This window comes from Coregonus clupeaformis, unplaced genomic scaffold (assembly GCF_020615455.1).
Source record: "Coregonus clupeaformis isolate EN_2021a unplaced genomic scaffold, ASM2061545v1 scaf0172, whole genome shotgun sequence".
Taxonomy (NCBI): Eukaryota; Metazoa; Chordata; class Actinopteri; order Salmoniformes; family Salmonidae; genus Coregonus; species Coregonus clupeaformis.
Window position 1 is genome coordinate 413,459 of NW_025533627.1, and position 25,553 is coordinate 439,011.

At 47.2% G+C, this 25,553-nt stretch overlaps 2 protein-coding genes across 4 annotated transcripts in view; both read left to right on the forward strand.

The window, feature by feature from the left end:
- LOC121555688 (ubiquitin carboxyl-terminal hydrolase 32-like) overlaps window positions 1-3,932 on the forward strand; it is a 108,144-nt gene extending 104,212 nt beyond the window's left edge. For both annotated transcript variants that reach the window (XM_045213926.1, XM_045213927.1), the window contains exons 31-34: window positions 47-284; window positions 1,156-1,652; window positions 1,874-1,966; window positions 2,200-3,932. In XM_045213926.1, the coding sequence (XP_045069861.1) occupies window positions 47-284; window positions 1,156-1,652; window positions 1,874-1,966; window positions 2,200-2,373 (1,002 nt within the window). In that variant the 3' untranslated portion in view covers window positions 2,374-3,932. The remainder of the gene's footprint in view (window positions 1-46; window positions 285-1,155; window positions 1,653-1,873; window positions 1,967-2,199) is intronic.
- A 4,301-nt stretch (window positions 3,933-8,233) lies between these two features.
- On the forward strand, window positions 8,234-25,212 carry si:ch211-167j9.5 (fibroblast growth factor receptor homolog 1). Of its 2 annotated transcripts, XM_045213921.1 has the most exons (11): window positions 8,234-8,554; window positions 8,721-8,817; window positions 11,422-11,641; window positions 12,159-12,297; window positions 14,920-15,018; window positions 16,808-16,968; window positions 17,097-17,234; window positions 17,574-17,685; window positions 17,900-17,999; window positions 18,329-18,428; window positions 24,418-25,208. In XM_045213921.1, exons 1-11 carry the CDS (start codon window positions 8,515-8,517, stop codon window positions 24,499-24,501), a joined length of 1,290 nt encoding a protein of 429 aa, XP_045069856.1. In that variant the 5' UTR covers window positions 8,234-8,514; the 3' UTR covers window positions 24,502-25,208. The 2 variants fall into 2 exon arrangements, with proteins under 2 accessions (XP_045069856.1, XP_045069857.1); XM_045213922.1 differs by lacking the exon at window positions 18,329-18,428 and having other exon boundaries at window positions 24,418-25,212.
- The last annotated feature ends 341 nt before the right edge of the window (window positions 25,213-25,553 follow it).

Genomic DNA, 25,553 nt, shown 5'->3' on the forward strand with positions numbered 1-25,553 from the left:
TCAATGTTTCATTAGTTGATGTTGTTGTTTTGGCTCTGCATTGCAGATAGTACACCTGAAGAGATTCCAGTTTGTGAACGGCCGCTGGATCAAGTCTCAGAAGATCGTCCGGTTCCCCAGAGAGAGGTTTGACCCTAGCGTTTACCTGGCTCCCCGGGAGGCGGGGCTTAACGGGCTACACAGTCTGCAGAGCCGCAGCGAGGGCGAGGAGCTTCTGAGGATAGGAGGAGGAGAAACGGTCTCCTCCATCTCCGCCCCTGCTGGGTTCCTCAACATCCTCAAAGGTCTGACGTCATCCTTTCCGCGTCCCAAATGGCACCTTATTCCCTTTATAGTGCATCGTCCCTATGGACCCCTGGTCAAATGTAGTGCACTATATAGGGAATAGGGTGCCATTTGGGACACAGCCTCTGTCTCACTCCTGGTTACGTTTCATTCCTGTCTCAATGGAAGCTTGCTGCTTTTTGGTCATTCAAGTGACTGTTGGTTCCAAGTCCCTGATTAGCTTGATGATAGCCCAGTCATCAGCTGCAGTGGTTTTCCATTGTTTCAGACTCAACCAGTCATTCAGAGAGAGGTAATAAAACACACTGAAACACCGAAACCAGAGCAAGCGTGTATTTCATCGTGCTCAATATACCAATATACCACATAGCCTATATACACAGGAAGAATGAGGTCAAGCTGTTTTACTGATCCCCTCCCTCCCTCGTGCTCTCTCTCTCTCTCTCTCTCTCTCTCTCTCTCTCTCTCTCTCTCTGTCTCTGTCTCTGTCTCTGTCTCTGTCTCTGTCTCTGTCTCTGTCTCTGTCTCTGTCTCTGTCTCTGTCTCTGTCTCTGTCTCTGCTCTCTGTCTCTCTCTCTATCTCTTTTTCTCTCTCTCTGTCTCTCTGTCTCTGTCTCTGTCTCTGTCTCTGTCTCTGTCTCTGTCTCTGTCTCTGTCTCTGTCTCTGTCTCTGTCTCTGTCTCTGTCTCTGTCTCTCTCTCTCTCTCTCTCTCTCTGTCTCTGTCTCTGTCTCTGTCTCTGTCTCTGTCTCTGTCTCTGTCTCTGTCTCTGTCTCTGTCTCTCTCTCTCTCTCTCTCTCTCTCTCTCTCTCTCTCTGTCTCTGTCTCTGTCTCTGTCTCTGTCTCTCTGTCTGTCTTTCTGTCTCCACAGCCTCTCCAGCTTCAGGCAGGAAGTCAACCCCTCCCTCTTCCATCAGCTGTACCAACAGCCCCAAGACAGGAGGAGGGCCAGGGAGCACAGGCCACAGACAGACCCTCCTCAGGCTCCCCCAGCTGGGCAGCCGACACCGCCTCTCCAACAGCAAGGAGAACCTGGAGCGTAGTACCAGGGAGGGGGGCAGCGACCCCGACACCGAGCCCAGGGAGGGAGCACCTCAGGCGGACACGGAGGGTGGGCTTGTGGGGGTGGTGGGTGGAGGTTTCGGGGAGGTCGGGGTGGGGAGCGGGCCGGAGATGTCCACCACAGACGCATCTAGCAGCCTCCGTGATGTCATCGTGATGAACGGGGACAGCGGTGGCCATAGCAACGGGGTACTGCACACGGAGGCCAGTACGGAGCCCAGCATGGACCTAGAGACTAGCGCCACCGCCCTGCTGCACCAAAGCGACAACAGCCTGGAGAACATCTACAACTTATATGCAATTTCAGTGAGTGGTTCCTAAACTGCTTGGAAGTTAGCCTCCTAACCTATACGTTTGATTTAGTTTAATACAGTCAGATACTTCGGGTTCTGACTGACTCTATAAGGTTGGTGTAGATCAGAAAGCCTCTGCCCCAAATTGCACCCTATTCCCTATATAGTGCACTACATTTGAGGAAGGCCAATGTTGTGTTAGTAATTAATAGGAGGTCCTCTCTGTCTCCACAGTGCCATTCAGGTATCATGGGAGGAGGACACTATGTGACCTATGCCAAAAACCCCAACAACAAATGGTACTGTTACAATGACAGCAGCTGTAAGGTAAGAGAAAACACACACGCACGCACGCACGCACGCACGCACGCACGCACGCACGCACGCACGCACGCACGCACACACACACACACACACACACACACACACACACACACACACACACACACACACACACACACTCATCCTCTACTAATAGTCAATTTAATCTAGCAAACCAATTAGTCATTTTAAAGACATATTTTTTTCAAGTGCGTACTTGTTTGCCGTATCCTCCCTAGGAAGTGCACTCAGAGGAGATGGACACGGACTCGGCCTACATCCTGTTCTATGAGCAGCAGGGAGTGGACTACTCTCAGTTCCTGCCAAAGACTGACGGCAAGAAGATGGCCGACACCACTAGCATGGACGAGGACTTTGAGTCTGACTACAAGAAGTACTGTGTCCTCCAGTGATCAGGATCACACGCCCGTAACGCTGGACAGACCCACTCAGCCGGCCCGCGTACAGAAAGGAAATGACACAACGCTTCTTCTTCAGCCAGTCACTGGTCGCCAAGAAGCACAAAATGGTGTCGTTTGACCGAGTCATCACAAACTGAACCACTTGAATGCCTAACCGGTTGTTGTGTTTTCGGATACCGGTGGGTACCCCCCTTGTTGGTCTGAAAGGTAGTGTCAAGGTTGCCAAGAGATCAACATTTAAGCCCCACATAAAGCACTAAAACTGGTGTCACATTGAGCCCGAGGAAACACACTCTCTCCCCTGTATGTGTGTGTTAGATTTGTCCACACACAAGCTGATGTTGCTTCCCCTGTTGTGCATTTTCCTCCCCTGCTGCCATCAAAATATGTCCACACCTACATATTGTCTCGCTCGATAACTTTATATACAGTAATATGAAGATTACTGTATTGTTTTGTTGGTAGAGGTTCTCCAAAGGTTTTATTTTCATCCTCTAGTATCGATACTGTCAGTACAAAAACAACTCCTAATGCTACCTCACTGTCGCGTGCATTTCACTGGCCTATTGGAACAGTCAAATATTTGTGACAGTATTAAAACCTCACACACTTCCTCTTTTGATGTCCCACACACACACACACACACACACACACACACACACACACACACACACACACACACTTCAAAAAATATTAATCTCCCTTTATGAAGAAAGATTCCACAAAATCGAGGTGTTTGACCTAAATTTGGCCCTTGCCAAGCAACTGCCAAAACAAAAATGTGCAATTGCTGATCAATGTACCCACAACATTGCATGAATTTAGGGACGTTCATTGTAGTCGTTTTTTAACTCACAAGCTTGAGTTTAAATCTGGGTTATGTTCTGGACAGGTGCCATAGAGGATGTTTCAAATATGCATCAATATATAAATATTTTAATTTTTCTCTTTCTCCAAAAACTTATTTTATAGAGATGTATTTTTATTGTTGCAAATTTTTTATGCACATTTGGTTCATTTAAGGGTTGTTCTCAACTCTACTGTTTGTCTAAAGTACGTTGTAGAGAGCCAGTCTGATACTGTAAATGAATAGGGTACGTCCCAAATGGCTCCCTATGTAGTGCACTACTTTTGACCTGGGCCCATAGGGAATAGGGTGCCATTTGGGATGTAACCCAGGACTCCCCGTCAAATTTCCGTCCATCCAGTCCTCACCACTCCATTCCTGAAACAATACCATGTTTTAACCATTTCCATCAGCTGTTAAGATAAAATAATGTGGTAAAACACTACTCAAAGTGCGCTGTCATTTGGTCTTCATAGCACTGTCATAACAATGATATATAACATGTCATAACACACTACGATGGTTAGTGATTACCCACATTTCATGGCAGATGTGCTGACAGGTGTTATGCTGTGTTTTAACAACACTAGGAGGACTATGGTAGTGCAGGTGAAGGAAAGCCGCTAGCCACTTTATACTATTCCAGGTATTCCTTAAAGAGGTAGGGTTTCAAGTGTCTCCGGAAGGTGGTCAGTGACTCCGCTGTCCTGGCGTCGTGGGGGAGCTTGTTCCACCATTGGGGTGCCAGAGCAGCGAATAGCTTTGACTGGGCTGAGCGGGAACTGTGCTTCTGTAGAGGTAGGGGAGCTAGCAGGCCAGAGGTGGCTATATCGTACAAATTCAGGAAAACAAAATTAGCTTTTTGGTCTTATTTTAAGGTTTAGGCATAAGGTTAGCAGTGTGGTTAGGTTTAGGTTTAAAAACAGATTTTAGGAAGAGAAGTTTTAGAAATCGATGTGGTTTATCCATAATTGTGACTTTGTGGCTGTGGTAACTAGTGACGACCGATTGGGGCAGAAGACTGCTTAAGCAGATGGGGTTAATTCAGAGTGGACTGTCAGCTGAGACGTTAGATCAGTGGACTGTCAGCTGAGACGTTAGTCCAGTGGACTGTCAGCTGAGACGTTAGTTCAGTGGACTGTCAGCTGAGACGTTAGTCCAGTGGACTGTCAGCTGAGACGTTAGTTCAGTGGACTGTCAGCTGAGACGTTAGTTCAGTGGACTGTCAGCGGATACATTGGCCTTGTTCCAATACTTGAGAAATCCATCCTTCCTACATTCCTTGAAGTAATCGCAGAGCTGAAGTGGTTGGGTTGGTGAAAGTAATAGGGTGGTAACCTTCGATACAGCTATCCAATCACTTATAGATCTGCGATTACCTTAAGGAAGGAAGGATGCATTTAAAAAAGGGCCAATATACTGGAAAAATGCACCTGAACCACTTTCTTTGTCTCACCTTAACTTTAGAGTCAGCGATAGATTTTGTCTAGCTTTTAGTAGCAGCTCTTCTGTAGAGCGACAATCTTTTTACACCACCACTGTGAGCAGATGTCTGTTTTCTTACCTGGAAAACAATAGAATACTCAATTATTTATGATTCTAAACGTTCTCTTATGGTGAAGTTCTGCTCCGAGCAAGTTCCAGAATCATTCAAGAGAATGTTAGGTGGTTTAAAGCCCCTGACCCCCTTGTTTCTGCTCTGTTTATGGGGGTAATGATGATCATCATAGATGCACTGGATAAAATGTCTGTCATTGAATGAAACTTTATTTTCCTTGTCAGAAAATGTTTGTGTGATTTAATGCAAATTGCATTACTGAACATTCTTTGTCTTGTTATATTTCTCTCCCCCCACTGTAAAACGATGTCTAACTATTGAATGTTATCGGGAATGTTGTTCAATGTTTTAAATACACTACATGACCAAAAGTATGTGGACACCTGCTCGTCAAACATCTCATTCCAAAATCATGGGCATTCATATGGAGTTGGTCCCCCCTTTTGCTGCTATAACAGCCTCCACTCTTCTGGGAAGACTTTCCACTAGATGTTGGAACATTGCTGCGGGGACTTACTGCCATTCAGCCACAAGAGCATTAGTGAGGTCAGGCACTGATGTTGGGCGATTAGGCCTGGCTCGCAGTCAGCGTTCCAATTCATCCCAAACGTTTGATGGGGTTGAGGTCAGGGCTCTGTGCAGGCCAGTCAAGTTCTTCCACACCGATCTCGACAAACCATTTCTGTATGGACCTCGCTTTGTGCACGGGGGGAATTGCATTGCTGAAAGAGGAAAGGGCCTTCTCCAAACTGTTGCCATAAAGTTGGAAGCACAGAATCATCTAGAATGTAATTGTATGCTGTAGCGTTAAGATTTCCCTTCACTGGAACTAAGGGGCCTAGCCGGAACCATGAAAAACAGTTGGCACTATGCATTGGGGCAGGTAGCGTTCTCCTGGCATCCGCCAAACCCAAATTCGTCCAATGGCGGAGAGCTTTACACCACTCCAGCCGATGCTTGGCATTGTGCATGGTGATCTTAGGCTTGTGTGCGGCTGCTTGGCCATGGAAAACCATTTCATGAAGCTCCCGACGAAAACAGTTATTGTGCTGACGTTGCTACCAGAGGCAGTTTGGAACTCTGTATTTTGTTGCAACCAAGGACAGACGATTTTTATGTGCTTCAGCACTCGGCGGTCCCGTTCTGTGAGCTTGTGTGGCCTACCACTTCGTGGCTGAGCCGTTGTTGCTTCTAGACGTTTCCACTTCACAATAACAGCACTTACAGTTGACCAGGGCAGCTCTATCAGGACAGAAATTTGACGAACTGACTTGTTGGAAAGGTGGCATCCTATGACGGTGCCACGTTGAAAGTCACTGAGCTCTTCAAGTAAGGCCATTCTACTGCCAATGTTTGTCTATGGAGATTGCATGGCTGTGTGCTCGATTCAATACACCTGTCAGCAACGGGTGTGGCTGAAATAGCCTAATCCACTAATTTGAAAGGGTGTCCACATACTTTTATATATATAGTGTACATAACTTCATTCAAATGGAACAGTTTGTGGAGATCAGAACAGGCCCATGTTCCAATGTTTATACTAGCATAGCACTTAGAATGCCCGCCCAATACATTGCTTCATACTAAGTAGTGTGTTAGTGTGGATATCTGAACCGCACATCCGGTCAAACAAAGCTTCTTTTACATTTGACTTGAGTGGAGTCCCAAATGGCACCCTATCCCCTATGTAGTGCCCTATTTGGGACTTGGTTTGTAGAGATGCAGTGGCTCTGAACCCTCTGCTGTATGGGCTAGATGTGCCCTGCTCTGAGACTAATTTAAGCGTGACAAGAAATTAGCGATGCCAAATGCCACCCTATCCCCTATGTTGTGCACTACTTTTGACTAAGGCCCATAGGGCTCTGATCAAAAGTAGTGCACTAAGTAGGGAATAGGGTGGCATTTGGGTCGCAGTCAATCTTTACCAGGCCTTTAAACATCTTCAACTCTCTTTACCAGCAGCAGTCACAGAGGACGGCTGGAACCCACAGACTACTGCTCCATTACACTGTTGGTTCACTTCAGATCCAGTCAGCTACATGCTGTTCTGATTCCAGGCAGACAACTTATTCTTCTTTTAAAACACTCGTATGAGCATTTCAATGCTGTGAAGCCCGGGGCTAATTTATTAACTGAACAGTGAACACCCCTCCCTCGGTGGCAAGATGGTATGACCCGTTGACAGGTAGTGCAATCTACTACTGAAATTATTTAGTTTTTGTCCTCGTCCTTATTTTGATGGATCGGAAAGAGATTTATTCATTTAATGACCTTTTATTTTGTAAGAAGTGTTTAAAGAATACAAATTACATTGCACTGACATTGAAAATGTACATAAAGTGTTTTGTAAATAAGCCATTAAAACGGATGTATTTGAATATGAACTTTAAAAAATACTGTACTTGTAGTTGTATATGGAGTGATGATACTGTTGATCTGTAACAAATATCCAAGCAACAAATTAAATATAACAGATGCAATTAAGTCATTCAGTTGATGGGTTGGTTTTCTTGTGTGTGTGTGTGTGTGTGTGTGTGTGCGTGTGCAGTTGTCTGACCCGTGTCTGTGTGTGTGTCTGAGTCTTGTGTGTGTGTGTGTCAGAGAGTGAGAGAGGGCTCCAATCACGCTTGCAGCAGGCCCAGACTGTGGGTCTAGGTATTGTGAGTTGAGTTAGTATCTGTGAGCGGAAACCTCAGCCCTGCACTTTATTCCGGGTCTCTTTCTGCAGAACAGACCAGCTAGCAGCTGCAGTGGTCGGGAACAGAACAGATATTTCCCCGAAACAAAGACAAAGACTCCCAGCACGATATTTATACCTGACCCCATAACTACAGACAGCGGTTGCCTCCCAAATGGCACCCTATTCCCTACATAGAGCCCCATTGGCCCTGGTCAAAAGTAGTGCACTGTATAGGAAATAGGGTGCCATTTGGGACTCGAACGGGAGCTTTCTAATCTACACCCACCACATAACATCAAACTCTATCAAACCATGTGAGTGATTGGCTAGGAGACCAAACTTCACTGTGAAGCATCTCTTTCCAACTGACGAAGTTTATCTAGTGGCTGTCTGCTTCCTACTCCTCATATATAGCATATCATTCATATACATTATATCCTTCACTGCCTATAATTGATCCGACTGACCAAAACGTCATACGATACAGAAAGTTCCTCAACATTTAGTAGACCTTAGGTGTTCGTTGCATAGATGGCGTAAGTGTCTCTTGTCAGTCAGACAGCTCGGTCTCCGCCGTGTCAGGGGGTTTGAAAACCACGAGGATGCTACTGTGCATTTCCCCTCCGTGCGGTGTGGTTCTCATGCAAACAAACCCCTCCTACTGACTCCAATAACACAGGACATGATGATGTGTTCTCTGTTTCCTCTCAACGGGTGTGTCTTCTCTTCAAGGGGTCTGACTTTCTCTCATGGTCTCGGAGACGAGCAGAGAAACACAATAGCAGGATATCACTGTCTACAGAGAATCAGTGAGTTAGGCCTAGACGTTGTCTGAGTCTATTGCTGGGCAGTGCCAGTTTACATTTGATGTGGAGTGTGTTATTTGGCAGATGTACCCTCACCAGGGGCCCTTGTAAGAGGACAGACGGGTAGGGTTAGGGTTAGACGAGTAGGTAGGTGGAGTTCTTTGTTCCTTTACAAGGACTTGTGACTCGTCACTGGCAATGCTGTCTGTCTACATGAACAAGGGACTTGTGACTGGATGACATGGCGGCCTCCTTGAACAATTCAACCACCCAAATCCCAAGTGAGTTGTTCACCTGAAATGGGATCATTTGGAATGGAATTGAGCCTATACCTCCATGTAATGTTATGTAAATAATTATATGTCTGAAACAGATTAAGCACATTGCTTTACATCGTGTGACCTGTTTTGTGTGTGTGTGTGTGTGTGTGTGTGTGTGTACCTAAAGCCTCGTTTGGCATGGACCTACCTCACTACCTCCTTATCGGGGTGTTTCTACTCACCGTCCTGGTCTTCATAGTGCTGGGGACTCTGTGGCTCAAAAAGTAAGACGGCTCACCTCAATGGGTTTGTGAGAAATGGTCTGTATTCTACTGCTAGGTTAAACATTGCAGTTTGAAGTTAAGTGAGCTAGTAGGTCCTCTGAAAGCTGTATAGACTTAGACTGTACAGATTCAGAAAGGGCCAAGCACTGCATCTACAACAACTGCAAAGTAACAACCCTCTGCAATTTTGGAATTAAATTTATAAACTGGGTCCAAAAAGAGTTACAAAAATGTCCATGGAAATCATACTGGAAAATGGTGAACTTGAACATTAGAAGAATTGTGTTTTGGATAACTGGGAGAAAGGTTAGCAAAAACCAATTTTCAGGCAACAGTATACCATCTGTGTTTTGATGATGACTTAAATTATACTTGTAACTTAAAGAATGGGTTGGAAATTGAGATGAATAGGGCTGGATACACCTCAAACTCATTCCTGAATGAAACATTTACTATGAAGGCTGCTGGGAAAAGCAACAAGGAGTAGAGGAGCTTCCAAATGAAGCCCGAAAGTCTCCTGGTTGTTTTTCTATTAAAACTCTTTAGGGGGAAGATCAGCTTTAATATTACAGATAGATTGTAGCTTAAATCAATGTAATTGTCTGCATCATTTCCAATCCACAATATATTTTTCTGTCAATATATATTTATATACCCGTACCAGTCAAAAGTTTGGACACACCTACTCATTCTACGGTTTTTCTTTATTTTTACTATTTTCTACATTGTAGAATAATAGTGAAGACATCAAAACTATGAAATAACACATATGGAATCATGTAGTAACCAAAAAAGTGTTAAACAAATCAAAATATATTTTATATTTTTGAGATTCTTCAAAGTAGCCACTATTTGCCTTGATGAGCTTTGCTCAACCAGCTTCATGAGGTAGTCACCTGGAATGCATTTCAATTAACAGGTGTGCCTTCTTAAAAGTTAATTTGTGGAATTTCTTTCTTAATGCGTTTGAGTCAATCAGTTGTGTTGTGACAAGGTAGGGGGAGGAGGGGGGGTATACAGAAGATAGCCCTATTTGGTAAAAGACCAAGTCCATATTATGGCAAGAACAGCTCAAATAAGCAAAGAGAAACGAAACTCCATCATTGCTTGTGTTATTTCATAGTTTTGATGTCTTCACTATTATTCTACAATGTAAAAAATTGTGAAAATTAAAGAAAAACCCTTGAATGAGTAGGTGTGTCCAAACTTTTGTCTGGTAGTGTATATACCTTCGGAAAGTATTCAGACCCCTTGACTTTTTCCACATTTTGTTACGTTATGGCCTTATTCTAAAATGGATTAAATAAAACAAATTCCTCAGCAATCTACACACAATACCCCATAATGACAAAGCGAAAACAGGTTGTTATAAATGTTTGCACATTTATGTAAAGTAACCTAACCCTAAGGGTTAAGTACTCAGACCCTTTGCTATGAGACTCGAAGTTGAGCTCAGGTGCATCCTGTTTCCATTGATCATCCTTGAGATATTTCTACAACTTGATTGGAGTTCACCTGTGGTAAATTCAATTCATTGGACATGATTTGGAAAGGCACACACCTGACAGTGCTCTAGAGTTCCTCTGTGGAGATGGGAGAACCTTCCAGAAGGACAACCATCTCTGCAGCACTCCACCCATCAGGCCTTTATGGTAGAGTGGCCAGACGGAAGCCACTCCTCAGTAAAAGGCACATGACAGCCCGCTTGGAGTTTGCCGAAAGGCACCTAAAGACTCTCAGACCATGAGAAACAAGATTCTCTGGTCTGATGAAACCAAGATTGAAGACTTTGGCCTGAATGCCAAGCGTCACGTCTGGAGGAAACCTGGCACCATCCCTACGGTGAAGCATGGTGGTGGCAGCATCATGCTGTGGGGATGTCTTTTATCGGCAGGGACTGGAAGAATAGTCAGGTTGAGGAAAAGATTAACGGAGCAAAGTACAGATAGATCCTTGATGAAAACCTGCTCCAGAGTGCTCAGGACCTCAGACTGGGGCGAAGGTTCACCTTCCAACAGGACAATGACTCTAAGCCAAGACAACGCAGGAGTGGCTTCGGGACAAGTCTCTGAATGTCCTTGAGTGGCCCAGCCAGAGCCCGGACTTGAACCCGATCGAACATCTCTGGAGAGACCTGAAAATAGCTGTGCAGCAACGCTCCCAATCCAACCTGACAGAGCTTGAGAGGATCTGCAGAGAAGAATGGGAGAAACTCCCCAAATACAGGAGTGCCAAGCTTGTAGCGTCATACCCAAGAAGACTCGATGCTGTAATCGCTGCCAAAGGTGCTTCAACAAAGTACTGAGTAAAGGGTCGGAATACTTATGTAAATGTTTTTTTTTTATATATAAATGTGCAAACAACGTGCAAACATTTCTAAAAACCAGTTTTTGCTTTGTCATTATGGGGTATTGTGTGTAGATTGATGAGGGGAAACAACAATGTAATCAATTTTAGAATAAGGCTGTAACATAACAAAATGTGGAAAATGTCAAGGGGTCTGAATACTTTCCGAAGGCACTGTACTACATAGTATATTTTCTGTCAGCCATTCCCATATGGACCATCCATTCGTAGAACATCCTCCCTTTTGCCTGTTGTCAGGTATCGTTCCTTGGAGCGGACCATTCGGGACCTGCGAGGAGGAAGGCCTCTGGGAAATGTAGTTTCCACTCCAGACTCCCCGGTTCTCTCGCCTGCTTCCCCTTGCCCCGTTACCTTCACAGAGAGACTGGGGAAAGAGGACCCTGAGGAGCAGACACCACTACAAGGAAACAAGACCAGGTCTGTCACTACCAGACTGCCATGGAGGCCGCTACAACAGGTACGCATACATATTCTACACACACACACACACACACACACACACACACACACACACATACATACATACATACATACATACATACATACATACATACATACATACACACACACACACACACACACACATACACATACACACACACATATATACACACATATACACACACATAGGACTATACACACGTGCAAGCACACACACACACACACACGCAGGCACACACACACACAGACAGGATCTACAGACAGTGTACATGGATGATGTACAGTAGGTAATAACCAGATTTTATATCAGAGGAGGCTGGTGGGAGGGGCTCATTGTAATGGCTGGAATGGAATAAATGGAACGGTATCAAACACATGGAAACCATGGAAACCACACGTTTTCTCTGTTCCACTGATTCCATTCCAGCCATTACAATGAGCCCGTCCTCCTATAGCTTCTCCCCCCAGCCTCCACTGTTGTATGCAGTTTAAAAATCATACAAAGTTGAGTAAGTCGATGTGATTATCTCCAGGGTCCCCGCTTCACCAAGTCAGACCTCAGTCTGCTGCAGCTCATCAAGGCAGGGAAGGAGGGAGCCTTCTACAAGGCCAGGATGACACGGGGAACCTGCAAGGGCCACGGCATGTTCACCTGCAAGATCACCAAAGAGGGTACAGTAGGCTAGGCTACCACCAGATCACCAAAGAGGGTATGCTAGGCTAGGCTACCACCAGATTACCTAAGAGGCTATGCTAGGCTAGGCTACCACCAGATTACCAAAGAGGCTATGCTAGGCTACCACCAGATCACCAAAGAGGTTATGCTAGGCTAGGCTACCACCAGATTACCAAAGAGGCTATGCTAGGCTACCACCAGATTACCAAAGAGGGTATGCTAGGCTAGGCTAGGCTACCACCAGTACGCTCCTCAACCACTGATAAACAGTTGATAATCTTATACCCATAATGATCAGAGATTAAATGTCCATTGAGACTGAGGAAGCAATGAGACACTGCTTTAGTGGGGTGAAAGGTCACAAAGGTTGCATCCCAAATGGCAGCCTATTCCCCAGTGCTCTATATTATAGGTCCTGGTCAAAAATAGTGCACTGTATAAGGAATTATTTTTATTTATTTTTTGTCAGTTAGTATATATTAGTTAGTATATATATATACAGTGGGGAGAACAAGTATTTGATACACTGCCGATTTTGCAGGTTTTCCTACTTACAAAGCATGTAGAGGTCTGTCATTTTTATCATAGGTACACTTCAACTGTGAGAGACGGAATCCAAAACAAAAATCCAGAAAATCACATTGTATGATTTTTAAGTCATTCATTTGCATTTTATTGCATGACATAAGTATTTGATCACCAACCAACCAGTAAGAATTCCGGCTCTCACAGACCTGTTAGTTTTTCTTTAAGAAGCCCTCCTGTTCTCCACTCATTACCTGTATTAACTGCACCTGTTTGAACTTGTTACCTGTATAAAAGACACCTGTCCACACACTCAATCAAACAGACTCCAACCTCTCCACAATGGCCGAGACCAGAGAGCTGTGTAAGGACATCAGGGATAGAATTGTAGACCTGCACAAGGCTGGGATGGGCTACAGGACAATAGGCAAGCAGCTTGGTGAGAAGGCAACAACTGTTGGCGCAATTATTAGAAAATGGAAGAAGTTCAAGATGACGGTCAATCAACCTCGGTCTGGGACTCCATGCAAGATCTCACCTCGTGGGGCATCAATGATCATGAGGAAGGTGAGGGATCAGCCCAGAACTACACGGCAGGACCTGGTCAATGACCTGAAGAGAGCTGGGACCACAATCTCAAAGAAAACCATTAGTAACACACTACGCCGTCATGGATTAAAAATCCTGCAGCACACGCAAGGTCCCCCTGCTCAAGCCAGCGCATGTCCAGGCCCGTCTGGTTTGCCAATGACCATCTGGATGATCCAGAGGAGGAAATGGGAGAAGGTCATGTGGTCTGATGAGACAAAAATATAGCTTTTTGGTCTAAACTCCACTCGCCGTGTTTGGAGGAAGAAGAAGGATGAGTAAAACCCCAAGAACACCATCCCAACCGTGAAGCATGGAGGTGGAAACATCATTCTTTGGGGATGCTTTTCTGCAAAGGGGACAGGACGACTGCACCGTATTGAGGGGAGGATGGATGGGGTCATGTATCGTGAGATCTTGGCCAACAACCTCCTTCCCTCAGTAAGAGCATTGAAGATGGGTTGTGGCTGGGTCTTCCAGCATGACAACGACCCGAAACACACAGCCAGGGCAACTAAGGAGTGGCTCCGTAAGAAGCATCTCAAGGTCCTGGAGTGGCCTAGCCAGTCTCCAGACCTGAACCCAATAGAAAATCTTTGGAGGGAGCTGAAAGTCTGTATTGCCCAGCGACAGCCCCGAAACCTGAAGGATCTGGAGAAGGTCTGTATGGAGGAGTGGGCCAAAATCCCTGCTGCAGTGTGTGCAAACCTGGTCAAGACCTACAGGAAACGTATGATCTCTGTAATTGCAAACAAAGGTTTCTGTACCAAATATTAAGTTCTGCTTTTCTGATGTATCAAATACTTATGTCATGCAATAAAATGCAAATTAATTACTTAAAAATCATACAATGTGATTTTCTGGATTTTCGTTTTAGATTCCGTCTCTCACAGTTGAAGTGTACCTATGATAAAAAAATTACAGACCTCTACATGCTTTGTAAGTAGGAAAACCTGCAAAATCGGCAGTGTATCAAATACTTGTTCTCCCCACTGTATATATAAATATATATATATATTTTTTCATTATATTATTATTATTATTATTATTATTATTATTATTTGGTGGGTGCTTATATTTGTCCTATTTCACACATGTACAAGTGTGTATTAATACGCATGTGTGAATTGGAAGTGTGTTTTTTGCATATCCCAACTCTCCCAGAGACACCCTTGGAGAGTGGGGCCAGGGTCTGTATAGGGAATAGCGTGCTATTTGGAACGTCCACAAAGAGCCAGGGCTGTACGCTGACCTTTTACAAGAAGAACATGTGCGCCTAATTTGAGAAATGTAGGTGCACACAAATGCATTTAGGGGTACAATTTAAAATATTTGAGGTATTAAAGCTAGAATCCTTAATTGTTCTATGCACACTGGTGCTCCTAAATTAAAATTCCAGGTCGCACAGCAAGATATTTTGGGGCATATGCGAGTCAAATGGTGGCACTGTAGAACCCTGAGAGTTCAATCTATTTTTCAATAATAGCATCCATTTTGTCCTGTAGGTGTGACCCCTAAGCATGTGGAGATGGAGGTATCCATCATGAGGAAGCTGGTGCACCACAATAATGTTCTCCAGCTGCTGGACTGGAACTCCACTGAGGGTAAGGACAGACACCACCTCCATCTGCTGGACTGGAACTCCACTGAGGGTAAGGACAGACACCACCTCCGGCTGCTGGACTGGAACACCACTGAGGGTAAGGACAGACACCACCTCCGGCTGCTGGACTGGAACTCCACTGAGGGTAAGGACAGACACCACCTCCGGCTGCTGGACTGGAACTCCACTGAGGGTAAGGACAGACACCACCTCCGGCTGCTGGACTGGAACTCCACTGAGGGTAAGGACAGACACCACCTCCGGCTGCTGGACTGGAACACCACTGAGGGTAAGGACAGACACCACCTCCGGCTGCTGGACTGGAACACCACTGAGGGTAAGGACAGACACCACCTCCGGCTGCTGGACTGGAACTCCACTGAGGGTAAGGACAGACACCACCTCCGGCTGCTGGACTGGAACTCCACTGAGGGTAAGGACAGACACCACCTCCGGCTGCTGGACTGGAACTCCACTGAGGGTAAGGACAGACACCACCTCCGGCTGCTGGACTGGAACTCCACTGAGGGTAAGGACAGACACCACCTCCGGCTGCTGGACTGGAACTCCACTGAGGGTAAGGACAGACACCACCTCCGGCTGCTGGACTGGAACTCCACTGAGGGTAAGGACAGACACCACCTCCGGCTGCTGGACTGGAACTCCACTGAGGGTAAGGACAGACACCACCTCCGGCTGCTGGACTGGAACTCCACTGAGGGTAAGGACAGACACCACCTCCGGCTGCTGGACTGGAACTCCACTGAGGGTAAGGACAGACACCACCCCGGCTGCTGGACTGGAACTCCACTGAGGGTAAGGACAGACACCACCTCCGGCTGCTGGACTGGAACTCCACTGAGGGTAAGGACAGACACCACCTCCGGCTGCTGGACTGGAACTCCACTGAGGGTAAGGACAGACACCACCTCCGGCTGCTGGACTGGAACTCCACTGAGGGTAAGGACAGACACCACCTCCGGCTGCTGGACTGGAACTCCACTGAGGGTAAGGACAGACACCACCTCCGGCTGCTGGACTGGAACTCCACTGAGGGTAAGGACAGACACCACCTCCGGCTGCTGGACTGGAACTCCACTGAGGGTAAGGACAGACACCACCTCCGGCTGCTGGACTGGAACACCACTGAGGGTAAGGACAGACACCACCTCCGGCTGCTGGACTGGAACTCCACTGAGGGTAAGGACAGACACCACCTCCGGCTGCTGGACTGGAACTCCACTGAGGGTAAGGACAGACACCACCTCCGGCTGCTGGACTGGAACTCCACTGAGGGTAAGGACAGACACCACCTCCGGCTGCTGGACTGGAACTCCACTGAGGGTAAGGACAGACACCACCTCCGGCTGCTGGACTGGAACTCCACTGAGGGTAAGGACAGACACCACCTCCGGCTGCTGGACTGGAACTCCACTGAGGGTAAGGACAGACACCACCTCCGGCTGCTGGACTGGAACTCCACTGAGGGTAAGGACAGACACCACCTAAACGACACTCTACTTTTATAGTGTACTATTTTTGACCACTCTATGTGTCTGCATTATTTACATTGTCTGTCTCCATATAGAATAGAAAAAGAGTGGCTCCTTATCTATAATATATTTCCTACAACTACTGCAAGCTGAATTCTAATGGTAGTGTGTGTGTGTGTGTGTGTGTGTGTGTGTGTGTGTGTGTGTGTGTGTGTGTGTGTGTGTGTGTGTGTGTGTGTGTGTGTGTGTATGTGTGTGTGTGTGTGTGTGTGTTTGTGCCTGTGTGTGTCCTCCCAGAACCCTATGTGTTGATCATGGAGTTTGTGAGCTATGGAACCCTGCGGAGCTTCCTTCAGACCAACAGAGACAAGCTGGCCAATGACCCTGAGCTACAGAGCCTGCTCACCATTGCATCCTATCACATCGCACTGGCCATGGAACACCTCCGATCCAAAATGGTACCCAGTTTCCTCCTCCTCCCACACATTCCTTATGACACCAACTGCCACTGGCATTACTGGTCTTGGACCTGTCCTTACTCAGACAGACAGACAGTAACTGTTCTGGGATCTGTGTTGTGTTTCAGGTGGTGCACTGTGACCTGGCCCTCAGGAACATCATGGTGAGCAGGTTTCCCTGGGAGGTAAAGGTGTCAGAGTTTGGTCTGGCCAGAGACCTGACCCGCATGAGGAGCCGACGCAGCAGCCGCAGGAAACACCCACAGGTCTGTCACACACACACACACACACACACACACACACACACACACACACACACACACACACACACAGGGTTCAGTCACACACACACACACACACACACACACACACACAGGGTTCAGTCACACGCACACATGCTGACAGAAACCACATGAAACACCTCTGGGTCAGATGACTTCATACTGTAGCAAATTCGGGGGGTAGTCCAGTCACAGGGATATTGACAATGCTTTTTAGGACAGGATTAGGCTGAATCTGTCGCAGGAAACTGGCCCTAAACGTGATGATGGTCTTGGTGTGAGTTTTAAAGGGTAACTGTTTCCAATGTACGGTTACGTGTGTAGGAACGTGTGCCCCTACGCTGGTACCCCCCTGAGTACTTCAGAATCAACTATTACAGCTTCAAGGGGGACGTGTGGGCGTTTGGCATCGTGCTGTGGGAGATGCAGACATTTGGTGAGTTTTGTGTTCATAAACAATGGAAACAAAATGTCTGCCATCATTTACAAGCCTGTACAGGTGGCTGCCCAGTGCGCATAATGATGACAGGACTGAGATTGTATTCATCTAACCCTTTATTTACCCAGATAAGTAAATTAGAACAAATTCTAAATTCGATGTGATTATAACACCTTGGACATGACAACAGTGGGTGCTTGTGGTTTGGCAGGCACCTTGCCGTACCCGAACCTGGAGACGCCAGAGGCCGTGGTCTATCACATCTGTGCCGGTCACAAGAACAAAGACCCCGAGGGCTGCAGGCCAGAGATGTGAGTGACCGTGACATCATTGGTAGTGTTGTGGTTACCGCAGCGACAGTGCCATGTTCAGTAGGGCACAATGTAGCAAAACAAAAATCTGTGTTCTTATTGGACAAGTTCAGGTAGGACCTCTTTGTTTAAAATAATGTCTCCTTCCTGAACACAACCCAGGCATGCACAAAGCCCCTCTGTGGAATACTGGATGAAGCTTTTAGGATGAAAGTATTCTAGGGGCTTCGTCACAAATGGCTCCCAATTCATTATTTAGTGCACTACTTTTGAACAGAAGCCCTATGGATGCAGTCCTAGCTCTCCCTCTCGCTCTCGCTCCCTCTCAGACTGCAGATAATGCGAGACTGCTGGATGGAACCCTACACTTCCAGGCCGTCCTTCACAGACATAGTGAGAATCCTGGAGGACGTCATGGATAATGATTCAGTGAGCCATCTTCCATCCACCTCTTCTTCTTCCTCTGTGGAGTTCTATGACAGTTGGAATAGAATCTCTTCTGTGGAGTTCTATGACAGTTGGAATAGAATCTTCTGTGGAGTTCTATGACAGTTGGAATATAATCTTCTGTGGAGTTCTATGACAGTTGGAATAGAATCTTCTAGGATTTTGGATTCGTCTATAGCAGTGGTCACCAACCTTTTTTGAGTCGAGATCACTTTCAGAATTTTTTTTAACATTACTTAAAAAAACATATCCCTGTGCAACATTAACCTATTAAAAACAGTTCTGTAGTAATGAGGTTTGTGCAGTAGGCTATAGGCCCAAACAATTATCACCGTATATTGGCTTTGCTTGAATTTCCCTGACAATGTTGTTCTTCTCAGACCATTTTTGAGGTAGGCTATGATCACACCGGTAATAGTGATCAGAGTGAGCATGAATTTAAACAATTTGCTTTTTATTTTTATTTTACTGGGCTGATGGTGCCTGCATCCGATGGTCAGTCTCAGCGGAGGGAGAGAGCAGCAGACTGAGGGTCCGCCTCTCAACATCCCTCCGCTCCTCCGCCTCTCGACATCCCTCCGCTCCTCCGCCTCTCGACATCCCTCCGCTCCTCCGCCTCTCGACATCCCTCCGCTCCTCCGCCTCTCGACATCCCTCCGCTCCTCCGCCTCTCGACATCCCTCCGCTCCTCCGCCTCTCTGCAGCCCTCCGCTCCTCCGCCTCTCGACATCCCTCCGCTCCTCCGCCTCTCGACATCCCTCCGCTCCTCCGCCTCTCGACATCCCTCCGCTCCTCCGCTCTCGACATCCCTCCGCTCCTCCGCCTCTCGACATCCCTCCGCCTCCGCCTCTCGACATCCCTCCGCTCCTCCTCCTCTCTGCAGCCTCCGCTCCTCCGCCTCTCGACATCCCTCCGCTCCTCCGCCCCGACATCCCTCCGCTCCTCCTCCTCTCTGCAGCCCTCCGCTCCTCCGCCTCTCGACATCCCTCCGCTCCTCCGCCTCTCGACATCCCTCCGCTCCTCCGCCTCTCGACATCCCTCCGCTCCTCCGCCTCTCTGCAGCCCTCCGCTCCTCCGCCTCTCGCCATCCCTCCGCTCCTCCGCCTCTCAACATCCCTCCGCTCCTCCGCCTCTCTGCAGCCCTCCGCTCCTCCGCCTCTCTGCAGCCCTCCGCTCCTCCGCCTCTCTGCAGCCTCCGCTCCTCCGCCTCTCTGCAGCCCTCCGCTCTCCGCCTCTCTGCAGCCCTCCGCTCCTCCGCCTCTCACCATCCCTCCGCTCCTCTGCCTCTCTGCAGCCCTCCGCTCCTCCGCCTCTCTGCAGCCCTCCGCTCCTCCGCCTCTCTGCAGCCCTCCGCTCCTCCGCCTCTGCAGCCCTCCGCTCCTCCGCCTCTCTGCAGCCTCCGCCTCCGCCTCTCTGCAGCCCTCCGCTCCTCCGCCTCTCTGCAGCCCTCCGCTCCTCCGCCTCTCTGCAGCCCTCCGCTCCTCCGCCTCTCTGCAGCCCTCCGCTCCTCCAGCCCTCCGCTCCTCCGCCTCTCTGCAGCCCTCCGCTCCTCCGCCTCTCTGCAGCCCTCCGCTCCTCCGCCTCTCTGCAGCCCTCCGCTCCTCCGCCTCTCTGCAGCCCTCCGCTCTCCCTTTCCTCCACTGACACCGACCAAAAAGGGGACTCAGTCTTCCAGCTGATGGCGGGAACTCGAGTCGCACTGCATTATTTCTGCCTCATGCACAAATTCATGTTGTTACTCCTATGATGACCAGAGAAAGGTGAAATATTCCTCAATATTAAAAAAGACCCAAGCCGCTAATAATAACAATGCAAGCCTATAGATACACTCTCCTACTCATTCATTACAGCTGCAGTGCTGGTTGTAGTGTGAGTGAAAGTAGGGAGAACGCACATTTTATGGCTTATAAAAGTGTTGAATGGAAAGTGTTGAAAGTGCTGAGTAAAAACCTAAACCGCTTTCTTTTACGCCTGCTACGTTACTGCAGACATGGTAATCTGAGCCATCCGATTGGCCAGTGGTAGGTCTATAGTGCACTTGATTTGTAACTAGCCGGCGCGCGGTGCAGCTGAATCGGGTGCAACTAAAACCGCAAGATGAATTTAAAAAAAAAGGAACACAAGGCTTATCGTTGGGTTTTTACTTAAATGTTCTGCGATCGACTAGAGATGCCTTGGAGATCGACCGGTTGGTGACTACTGGTCTATAGGATTCTAGTTCAATGTTTTAACCTTTCACCTCTCTCTCTCTCTCTCTCTCTCTCTCTCTGTCCTCTCTCTGGTCATGTGGTGCATCCCAATAGAATAGTGTATTCCTCTCTCTGGTCATGTGGTGCATCCCAATAGAATAGTGTATTCCTCTCTCTGGTCATGTGGTGCATCCCAATAGAATAGTGTATTCCTCTCTCTGGTCATGTGGTGCATCCCAATAGAATAGTGTATTCCTCTCTCTGGTCATGTGGTGCATCCCAATAGAATAGTGTATTCCTCTCCTCGTCTCTTTACCTTAATCTGATATGATAAAATGTGAACTGACTATAGGCAGTAAAACTTCCTGTATGCATCCTGCAGGTTACACCTGTCCTGTGACTTTAGACCCACAGTAGAGGCCCCACAGTAGAGGCCCCACAGTAGAAGACCCCACAGTAGGAGACCCCACAGTAGAAGACCCCACAGTAGAAGACCCCACAGTAGAAGACCCCACAGTAGGAGACCCCACAGTAGAGGCCCCACAGTAGGAGACCCCACAGTAGGAGACCCCACAGTGGGGCGGCAGGTAGCTTAGTGGGTAAGAGCGTTGTGCCAGTAACCGAAAGGTTAATCCCCGAGCCGACTAGGTGAAAAATCTGTCGATGTGCCCTTGAGCAAGGCACTTAACCCTAATTGCTCCTGTAAGTCGCTCTGGATAAGAGCGTCTGCTAAATGACAAAAAAAAAAAAAAAAAGACCCCACAGTAGAAGACCCCACAGTAGAGGCCCCACAGTAGGAGACCCCACAGTAGAGGCCCCACAGTAGGAGACCCCACAGTAGGAGACCCCACAGTAGAAGACCCCACAGTAGAGTCCCCACAGTAGAGACCCCACAGTAGAGGCCCCACAGTAGGAGACCCCACAGTAGGAGACCCCACAGTAGGAGACCCCACAGTAGAAGACCCCACAGTAGAATACCCCACAGTAGAGGCCCCACAGTAGAGGCCCCACAGTAGAGGCCCCACAGTAGAAGACCCCACAGTAGGAGACCCCACAGTAGGAGACCCCACAGTAGAGGCCCCACAGTAGAGGCCCCACAGTAGAAGACCCCACAGTAGGAGACCCCACAGTAGGAGACCCCACAGTAGAGGCCCCACAGTAGAGGCCCCACAGTAGAAGACCCCACAGTAGGAGACCCCACAGTAGGAGACCCCACAGTAGGAGACCCCACAGTAGAAGACCCCACAGTAGAAGACCCCACAGTAGAGGCCCCACAGTAGAATACCCCACAGTAGGAGACCCCACAGTAGAGGCCCCACAGTAGAAGACCCCACAGTAGAAGACCCCACAGTAGAATACCCCACAGTAGGAGACCCCACAGTAGAATACCCCACAGTAGAAGACCCCACAGTAGAAGACCCCACAGTAGAATACCCCACAGTAGAATACCCCACAGTAGAAGACCCCACAGTAGGAGACCCCACAGTAGAATACCCCACAGTAGAAGACCCCACAGTAGGAGACCCCACAGTAGAATACCCCACAGTAGAATACCCCACAGTAGGAGACCCCACAGTAGAATACCCCACAGTAGAGGCCCCACAGTAGAGGCCCCACAGTAGAGGCCCCACAGTAGAATACCCCACAGTAGAGGCCCCACAGTAGAGGCCCCACAGTAGGAGACCCCACAGTAGGAGACCCCACAGTAGAAGACCCCACAGTAGAAGACCCCACAGTAGAATACCCCACAGTAGGAGACCCCACAGTAGAAGACCCCACAGTAGAAGACCCCACAGTAGAGGCCCCACAGTAGAGGCCCCACAGTAGAATACCCCACAGTAGAAGACCCCACAGTAGAAGACCCCACAGTAGAAGACCCCACAGTAGAGGCCCCACAGTAGAGGCCCCACAGTAGAGGCCCCACAGTAGAGGCCCCACAGTAGAGGCCCCACAGTAGAGGCCCCACAGTAGAGACCCCACAGTAGAGGCCCCACAGTAGAGGCCCCACAGTAGAGACCCCACAGTAGAGGCCCCACAGTAGGAGACCCCCACAGTAGAAGACCCCACAGTAGTAGCATGATCTAGATACAGTTGAAGTCGGAAGTTTACATACACTTAGGTTGGAGTCATTAAAACTCGTTTTTCAACCACTCCACAAATTTCTTGTTAACAAACTATAGTTTTGGCAAGTCGGTTAGGACATCTACTTTGTGCATGACACAAGTACTTTTTTCAACAATTGTTTACAGACAGATTATTTCACTTATAATTCACTGTATCACAATTCCAGTGGGTCAGAAGTTTACATACACTAAGTTGACTGTGCCTTTTAAACAGCTTGGAAAATTCCAGAAAATGATGTCATGGCTTTAGACGCTTCTGATAGGCTAATTGACATCATTTGAGTCAATTGGAGGTGTAAGTGTGGATGTATTTCAAGGCCTACCTTCAAACTCAGTGCCTCTTTGCTTGACATCATGGGAAAATCAAAAGAAATCAGCCAAGACCTCAGAAAGAAAATTGTAGACCTCCACAAGTCTGGTTCATCCTTGGGAGCAATTTCTAAAAGCCTGAAGGTACCACGTTCATTTGAAAAAAAAACAATAGTACGCAAGTATAAACACCATGGGACCACGCAGCCGTCATACCGCTCAGGAAGGAGACGTGTTCTGTCTCCTAGAGTTGAACGTACTTTGGTGCAAAAAGTGCAAATCAATCCCAGAACAACAGCAAAGGACCTTGTGAAGATGCTGGAGGAAACAGGTACAAAAGTATCTATATCCACAGTAAAACTAGTCCTATATCAACATATCCTAAAAGGCAGCTCAGCAAGGAAGAAGCCACTGCTCCAAAACCGCCATAAAAAAGCCAGACTACGGTTTGCAACTGCACATGGGGACAAAGATCGTACTTTTTGAAGAAATGTCCTCTGGTCTGATGAAACAAAAATAGAACTGTTTGGCCATAATGATCATCGTTATGTTTGGAGGAAAAAGGGGGTGCTTGTAAGCCGAAGTACACCATCCCAACCGTGAAGCACGGGGGTGGCAGCATCATGCTGTGGGGGTGCTTTGCTGCAGGAGGGACTGGTGCACTTCACAAAATAGATGGCATCATGAGGAAGGAAAATTATGTGGATATATTGAAGCTACATCTCAAGACATCAATCAGGAAGTTAAAGCTTTGTCGCAAATGGGTCTTCCAAATAGACAATGACCCCAAGCATACTTCCAAAGTTGTGGCAAAAGGGCTTAAGGACAACAAAGTCAAGGTATTGGAGTGGCCATCGCAAAGCCCTGACCTCAAGCCTATAGAACATTTGTGGGCAGAACTGAAAAAGCATGTGTGAGCAAGGAGGCATACAAATCTGACTCAGTTACACCAGCTCTGTCAGGAGGAATGGGCCAAAATTCACCCAATTTATTGTGGGAAGCTTGTGGAAGGCTACCCGAAACGTTTGACCCAAATTAAACAATTTAAAGGCAATGCTACCAAATACTAATTGAGTGTATGTAAACTTCTGACCCACTGGGAATGTGATGTTAGAAATAAAAGCTGAAATAAATCATTCTCTCTAATATTATTCTGACATTTCACAATCTTAAAATAAAGTGGTGATCCTAACTGACCTAAAACAGGGAATTTTTACTTGGATTAAATGTCAGGAATTGTGAAACACTGAGTTTAAATGTATTTGGCTAAGGTGTATGTAAACTTCCGACTTCAACTGTACATAATGACTTGCGTAGAGCTTCTTTTATTGAATGCACATCTCTTTATAGGATTACGTGGATGTGGGGAACCCAAGACTCCTGGAAACAGGAGGGAAGGACAGCCACGACTCAAAAAGAATCAACCAGTACTGAATTTAGTACATCTAGACATTGACAACTCCAGTCAGCTTTGAGATGATGCTGTATCTAAACTGATATACTTGTACATATGATATCTGGATTGGTGATAAAGTAAACAATATACGTCTACTATCTCAGGCAAGCTCATGATCATTTCAAATCATTTGTAGTAGATATTCTGTTAATTATACATGTTCTTATGGCACTACTGCCAATGATGTAAATACACTGTAAGAAGTAACAATGAGTTGTGTAATATTTCAGGAAATACTATTTTTATTCATTAAAAAAAATAGGTTTAATAATAACAGTGGTTTATTGGCTGGGTCATCTTGGCCCAGGGACTATTAGCACTCAATGGGTGCATCCCAAATAGCACACTATTCCCTATATAATGCACTACTTTTGACCAGAGCCCTATGGGGTAAGTAGTGCACTATATAGGGAATAGGGTGCCATTTTGGGAAGCGCGCAATGACAAAAGTGGAAGTTCTTGTTGAGCAGCTTTGCACTCTTTGCTGCACAATGAATTTCCCTGCTGGGACAATAAAGTCTGAATTCAACATCCAATTGGGACTGGTCTCTTTAATACCGTTGTAAACACACTGTACACACAACAGGATCAGTATACCTCACACGTTGGCCCCCTCAACAGGAGTCATTTCACGGTATGATTGTGTCCCAAATGGCACCCTATTCCCTACATAGAGCCCTATTGGCCCAGGTCAAAAGTAGTGCACTATATAGGGAATGGGGTGCAATTTGGGACACATAATATGATTAGTCCCTTGTTGTTCAGAGATGTAGCCTAGGCCTAGATATGTAATCTACAGACCCTGTGTTAGGCTACTTCTTTAAATCCACAGGTGAGGTTTAATCCAAAGTGTTCGGTCTCTGAATCCACTCTGAGTCCTCTTCCTGTCTGTCATTTCCTTCTAGCACTGATGATTTACACCCCTCTTCTTCTCCTCCTGTCTCTCCCTGCACTGTGGATCCTCTGTCCTCCTCTCTGTGGATCCTCTGTCTCTCCCTGCACTGTGGATCCTCTGTCCTCCTCTCTGTGG

Coding starts and splice junctions, on each gene's coding strand:
- si:ch211-167j9.5 (XM_045213921.1), top strand. CDS start 8,515: ATGGCGGCCTCCTTGAACAATTCAACCACCCAAATCCCAA. Junction 11,642..12,158: donor CATGGAGGCCGCTACAACAG/GTACGCATACAT, acceptor GATTATCTCCAG/GGTCCCCGCTTCACCAAGTC. Junction 17,686..17,899: donor GTGGGAGATGCAGACATTTG/GTGAGTTTTGTG, acceptor GTGGTTTGGCAG/GCACCTTGCCGTACCCGAAC.